The sequence below is a fragment of the Daktulosphaira vitifoliae genome, unplaced genomic scaffold (genome assembly GCF_025091365.1).
Source record: "Daktulosphaira vitifoliae isolate Bord-2020 unplaced genomic scaffold, ASM2509136v1 Scaffold_180, whole genome shotgun sequence".
Classification (NCBI taxonomy): domain Eukaryota; kingdom Metazoa; phylum Arthropoda; class Insecta; order Hemiptera; family Phylloxeridae; genus Daktulosphaira; species Daktulosphaira vitifoliae.
This window is the reverse complement of record NW_026099748.1, coordinates 12,197-19,576: the sequence shown is the minus strand read 5'-3', so window position 1 is coordinate 19,576 and position 7,380 is coordinate 12,197. Positions and strand designations below refer to the sequence as shown.

Sequence of the window (7,380 nt, the reverse complement as noted above, 5' to 3'; positions counted from 1 at the left end):
TTATTATTATTATTATTATTATTATAGTACTTGAAACTGCTAAAAAAATTGATCCGACACCAACAGATGTAGAAATAGTGAATGTATATCCTGGGGATAGTAAAAACTGTAAGTATAAAAGTGAAAACGCATGTATATATAATAATCATGTAATTATGTTTCAGGGATCGAGCGATTTTCAGAAGATATTGAATTTGAAGATGTATGTAAGTGAGAATTCATTAATTAAAAATAAAATTTAATATTAATTAATAATTATCGTTATCAGGCGTAGAAAATGAAATGACTGGTACAGGTATTCCACACGCGCAGCAAACTAAACAATCGATACCAAATAGTAAGAAAATCAACTTGCTAATAATGTCGAAATTGTGTTTTAAAAATTATTTTTCATTTACAGATGATTGTGCAAAAAAATCGCGTGCGAGAGTAATAGAATCAGTTTTTTCGGGCAAAATAGTTGTACATAGAATTGATAACATAGATCCGTTTACTATCCCCGAATTCATTCAACGATATGCGTCGGACATTGAAGATGTGTGGAAGAATTCAATTAAAAAACATATTGCGGTAAAGACTTCTTTAGATTTAGTTACAGTTTATAAAAAAATAATTAATGTCAATAGTAGTGCTAATTTAGAAGTACCCACAATTACACAANTTAATGTCAATAGTAGTGCTAATGTAGAAGTACCCACAATTACACAAACCCTTTCGATTTCTCCTTTTGTTTTAACACCATCAAGTAGTATTTCCGATTGGATTACTACTATTAAACATCTACTACAGAATAAGTCCGAAGAGGTTGAAACGCGTGGGAGCGGATGGGTTTTCAGGGGTGTAATTTTTTTGGATATTAACTGTTTTAAATATGATCCTATAAGGGGAGGGTGTAATACGGTAATTCCAAAAAAATTACTTCGTAAAAATGCTTTGACAAACATAGAATGTGAGGGGGAAGATTGTTTTTTTTGGGCCGTGGTTGCTAGTTTATATCCGATTCAATCGCATGGTGTGGATAGGAGTAACCCCGATTCTTATCCACATTATAATACAGTGTTAAATACTACGGGATTTAACTCACCTATAACTCTTTCAGAAATCAAAAAATTTGAAAAAAATAATAATATAAGCATAAATGTTTACACTTATGCTAATGAAAAAATTGCGGGTCCATTACATTTAACCGAATATAAACGTAGCAAACACGTTAATTTATTGTTTATAGATAGAAATGATAAACCCTTCGGACATTTCTGTTGTATTTCTAATCTAGAGCGATTGGTATCCACACAGCTCTCCAAACATAACTCCCGTAAGTTCTTATGTGATGGTTGTCTATTATTCTTTTATTCGGAATTAAAACTAAAACAACACCAGCTTGAAAATTGTATGCGTGTAAAAACGGTTGTACCAAAACCACCCAAAAACATCATGAAATTTCAAAATTATAATAAACAATTCCCCGTCGAATTTGTCATCTACGCCGATTTTGAATCGATATTAAAACCTATAGCTACATGCGATCCAAATCCGGTACAATCTTTTTCAAACAAAATTAGCATTCACGAACCGCATAGTTTTTATTATTTTATAAAATGTTCATACGATGAAAATTTGGATCCAATGGAGTNATACGATGAAAATTTGGATCGTATGGAGCTATATCGTGGAGAAAATTGTGCGAAGGTGTTCATTGAGAAACTAAGAGAAGATATAAACCGTATAAGTGATATTTACTCGAATTCCGTTTAAATGATGCCGTTAACTTTAAAACAAGAACAAGATCATTATTTAGCAACTGTGTGTCATATTTGCGGCGGAGAATTACGTTATCACGAATAGGTTTTCGATCATTGTCATTTAACGGGAAAATATCGTGGTGCTGCGCATAGAGATTGTAACCTAAAATGCACGGTTCCGTCATTTGTTCCCGTAATTCTGCATAACATGCAGAATTATGATTCGCATTTTATTATTACAGAACTTGGATTTGGGGATGATGATGAGGGCATTGAAGTAGTGGCAAAAACTAATGAGAAATACATGTCAATTAGAAAAACAATTAAAACAACTAATAATAAGCGGTTGACGTTGAAATTTATAGACTCATTAAACTTTTTACCTTCTTCTATTGAAAAATTAGCTGAAACTTTAATGCCCGAACAATTTACCATTACAAGGAGAATGTACACGAATGATGATGTGTCGTAAGGGAGTATTCCATTATGAATATGTGACTGACATGGACGTACATTACCTCCCAAATCCTCGTTCCGTAGTATATTAAATATGAGTGATATAACAGATAAGGATTACGCGCACGCAAAAAAATATGGGAAAAATTTAATTGTTCGACATTGGGGGATTATTCGGATTTATATTTATAAACAGACGTATTTCTTTTAGCGGATATCTTTGAAAATTTCAGAAAAATGTGTTTAGTAAATTATGGTCTTGATCCTTGTTGTTATATCACTACTCCAGGATTGAGTTTCGATGCCATGAAACGAATTACTGGGGTAAAATTGGAATTAATTACGGACATCGAGATGATTAGTTTCATTAATAATGGAATTCGTGGGGGTGTCTCTCAATGCGTACCTCATTATAGTGAAGCTAATAATAAATATTGCGACAATTTCGACTCGTCGAAACCGTCAAAATATCTATTATATCTCGATGCTAATAATCTCTATGGCGCAGCGCTTAGTCAACACCTTCCACTTGGAAATTTCAAATGGTTAGAAGAAACAGAAATCGATGCGTTAGATGTCATGGAAATTGACGATGATAGTGATTGGGGGGTTATTTTAAACGTTGATTTAGAGTACAGTGATAATTTACATGACCTTCATTCAGATTTACCACTATGCCCCGAAAATATAAAACCTCCGAAATCAAAATTTAAAAAATTGATACCCAATTTATATGACAAAAAAAATTATGTTATTCATTATCGATGTCTAAAACAGGCTATTAGTTTAGGACTAAAGTTGAAAAAAAANGATGTCTAAAACAGGCTATTAGTTTAGGACTAAAGGTGAAAAAAATTAATAAAGTACTTCGATTCGAACAGTCGGCTTGGATGAAAGGGTATATAGATTTAAACACTAGAAAACGAATGGAATCCAAGTCGGCTTTCGAAATTGAATTCTTTAAACTCATGATCAATTCAATTTATGGTAAATGTCTCGAAAACCCCGAAAGAAGATTAGATGTAAAAATTATAACCAAATGGCAAAATATAGGAAAACGATTCGGGGCTAGTGTGTTGATTTCGAAACCAAATTTTCATAGTGTATCAATCTTTAATAATAATATAACAGCCATCCATATGAAAAAAACTGAAATCATGTATGAAAGACCTTGCTATGTCGGGTTTTCCGTTTTGGAAATAGCAAAGACTATCATATACGATTTCCATTATAATTTCATGAAGAAAATATACGGGAATATGTGTAAGTTGTTGTATACGGATACAGATTCTCTATTTTATGAAATACGAACTGTGGATGTTTATAATGATATTAAAAATAATTTAAATAAATTTGATACGTCGAATTATGACCCCAATAATGTGTATGGCATACCGCTTGTCAATAAAAAAGTAATTGGACTGATGAAGGATGAATTTGAGGGGTTTATTTTACACAAATATATAGGTATATGTAGTAAAACATACATGATGCGTAGCGGGGGGGACGTCGAAAAAAAATAAGGGGTTNGGACGTCGAAAAAAAAAATAAGGGGTTAAAAAAAAGAGTTTTAAAAGAAACAATTGATGAGAGCGATTATTTGAATTGTATCAGTTACCATCACCTAAAAATTCTACGCAGCATGTATGTTTTTCGTTCGTATAGACATATAATCTACACAGAAAAAATTAATAAAATTGCTTTAGAATTTAAAGATGACAAGCGGTATCAAATACCCGGCAGTCATGACACATTACCTTGGGGTCATAAAGACATCCCCCCCTCCTCACCAGATTAAAAAATAATAATATGATGCGTACTTCTACATTATTTGTAAATATTTAACTTTACGTTTTTTCTATGTAAATTTGTAAATAATTAATTTATGATATAGAAATTGTATAAATTTAATATTAATTTAAAAACTTGATGTCAGAAATAAATATAAAGTTAAGTTACTGTTGTTTAGAAATATTATAAAGTTGTAAATTGTAAATATTTATAATTAATTGATTTATAAATATCGGATTAAATTTTAAGTTAATCTATTAACACAGATAAATGTATAGTTAAGTTATTATCATTGAAAATACATATGCTTTGTAATTAATTTATATATCTGAGTAAATTTGATGATGGTTTTAAAAATTGGTTGTAAAAATAAATTTATAGTTAAGTTACTATTATTTAAAAAAAATATATGATTTGTATGAAAATGAAAATTAATAAAACGTATTTAATGGATAATATGAATCTTAATATCATAATTTTCTATCTAATTAACTTATTCACTAATATTAAACTTATAATAAAATGTTTTCATAGCGTTTCCATTTTGCAATGCGACCTCTTCCTTTATGTGTATTTGAAAATTAATTATCTTCACGGAATAATAGATTCTAAAAAAATCAATAACATTATTTATCATAATAAATTAGGTTTATTATTACTAAAAAAAAATTATATACTATTATACTTAATATTTATGATTAAATTTATAGTATGTTATAATACTGTCAAGGTATGCTCTGAGACGATCAACAGTTGTATAATATTATTCTACCTACGAATAAAAATAAAAGTTAATAAGTATAAAATACATTGAATCTATAGTTACTCAATTGTTCCTTTAAATTATAATTTTTTCTCCGTGTTGAAAAAACTGAGTATTTTCGATGTTGAAAAAGTATGTTGTAATACTTACTTTTTTACGTTTTCGGTGAAGATTTTTACTCTTACGTATGTCACTAAATTTTAATTTTTTATTGAAATAATTATTTCATGTGATTGTGTACTCAATGTTATCAATATGTATAACATTATATGGATTATAATGTACACACGCAGTAGACGACTAAAAACAATGATATTCATTGAAATTTAATTTACGCCATGAAAAAATCACACTAAGCGCTTATAACAAGGAGAATACATTCTATCATTATAATCATAAATACTGTGAAATAATGTCCTCTATTTAATTCGATCTTTTATACAAGATCGTTTATGTCGGATGGGGGAGTGTGTTTTTACTTCTCTAACAATTTAGAGGTTAAACGTCATTATTTTATATTTTAACCGCTAGTAAAAACGTACACTATACAATAACTATACACAAATAATACAGAATAATATATTTATTGAAATAAACTGTACAGCTGATAATTTTTACTATAAACATGTTTTGAAAAAAAATAAAATATATTTACAATATACAATTATTTTTTAACCACATACATAATACTTTAATACGATTATTCGTACAACAATCATCATGGTGTTTATGCAATGAACATGTAATCGTTGATACATCGGAATTATCTTGTAAAAGTACATCAATTCTCGGACAGTCATAATCTTCCATATTGATTATCGGTTTGTTTGTAAATCTTTCGAGAAACTTCTTTTTTTGTAAACCTTTAACGTAAAATTGTAAACATCGATTGGCGAAACCGTCCATTATCGTCTGTAGTTTTGAATAATCGACATTGCCGTCAATATGATGTAATTTATGTTTTTTACGATATATCCACGTNTGATGTAATTTATGTTTTTTACGATATAACCACGAATTGACTCTAGCTGACTTGGTTGTCATGTAAAAATTATCAGGTGGTTTAAACACGTAATGATGTAAAGTATTAAACGCATAAACTGACAATTCTTTAAAAATTAATTGACACCTGTAATCTACGATGCATTGAAAATCGACAACTATTGATTCTTCCATCTTGGATCAGCGTCGAAATTATACTAAATCGTTTTTGTGTATCCAACTAGTTTTTTTCAATCCGTACCATTTAACTAGATAGTGATTATTTTTACGTCTTAAAATGTTTTCAACGAGAAACGTACTAGGGAATTTCGTTTTTTTCAACTCTTCTCGATAAAACGTTTCGTTAATTAACGCACCGTCTTCATCTTTCAACACGTATATAACGGGTATTGAATGTTTTATTTTNAACGGGTATTGAATGTTTTATTTCATGTATGAAAAATATTTCATTTGACCAATTCTGTGTGTATCCTTTAACGAAAGCGGCTTTATTTTTACTAATACGAACCGCGTCACCAATATTAAATAATTTTCGTTTAATATTCGAATAATTCGGTAAACGATAAAACCGTACGTTATCTGGATATTCCGACGCTTGTGTCGGTGTTTGACGAATCGCCGAATGAATACTATCGTTATAATCATTTACTACTTTTTGTAATAATGATAACCACTGGAAAGACCCCGATACTGTAAATTTTCGCCACATACGTTCTTTAAGCGTACGGTTGAAACGTTCGATTACGCACGCTTTCACCGCCGAATATGCAGGAAAATGTTTAATACCTTTCAATTTCAGAAAAGTTCTCAGCTCTTTGTTGAAAAATTCTGATCCCCTATCCGTTGTCATGTACAATGGACATCTATTGGAGTTGTTTATTATTGATTCAAAAGCTGCGACAACTACCTTACCGGTTTTGTTTTTTAATGGAACACACCATGCATATTTTGTATATATTACCGTAAGAATAAAAGTATAATTTTTATTCTTGCTGGAATACTTTTTCATATCGACGAGATCCGCTTGCCACGTGTTGTCTTTACCGTAAGGCGTTACGATACGTCTAGGAAATTTTTTTCTAGCTTGTGCATGTAACTCCTCCGCTATTTGCTCTTTCACGGATTTCATTCTATCACTCCGTTTTCTCTAAGTTCTTCTTCGAGTGATATTATTTCGTTATTTACACCCGTATTACCCGCACGCTTAGATGCGCGTCAGATAGCCAACCGTTCGATTAATTCGTTTATATCGTCTNCCAACCGTTCGATTAATTCATTTATATCGTCCCAGTATACGTATTCTTTTCGTTTATTCGTAACGGATAAAAACGGTAGTCCACTACCAAACTTTTCGTTTTCACTAAACAGTGGTTCACGTCCGGTAAATAACTGTTTTATAATATTTTTATATTTATATCCTGGATTAGTTTTCAATTTTCCGTTTTTGTTTCTATGAACTCTAGTGTGGATAAGACAGTTTTTATACGTTAACAGATCATCAAAAGTGATTAAATCGATGTTGGGCATCTTTTTAAATAACAATTCATGTAATCCTTTTGTCAATGACACTTGTTTTAGACTACCGACTTTTATGCTACCCATATGTTCATCAATGATTACTGTTTT

At 30.3% G+C, this 7,380-nt stretch overlaps 1 protein-coding gene and 1 long non-coding RNA gene across 2 annotated transcripts; one reads left to right on the top strand and one right to left on the bottom strand.

Moving 5' to 3' along the window:
- Positions 1-33: 33 nt before the first annotated feature.
- LOC126909199 (uncharacterized) lies at positions 34-2,214 on the top strand. The gene is made up of 5 exons (XM_050691616.1): positions 34-108; positions 165-206; positions 269-337; positions 401-745; positions 1,985-2,214. The coding sequence occupies exons 3-5, from the start codon at positions 283-285 to the stop codon at positions 2,212-2,214; spliced, it is 630 nt and encodes a 209-aa protein (XP_050547573.1). The 5' UTR covers positions 34-108; positions 165-206; positions 269-282.
- A 2,168-nt stretch (positions 2,215-4,382) lies between these two features.
- Positions 4,383-5,222, bottom strand: LOC126909197 (uncharacterized). Its single transcript, XR_007704959.1, has 3 exons — positions 4,903-5,222; positions 4,675-4,761; positions 4,383-4,597 (listed from the first exon to the last, which is right to left on the bottom strand). It is a non-coding gene; the product is annotated as an uncharacterized LOC126909197 (long non-coding RNA).
- Positions 5,223-7,380: the final 2,158 nt, after the last annotated feature.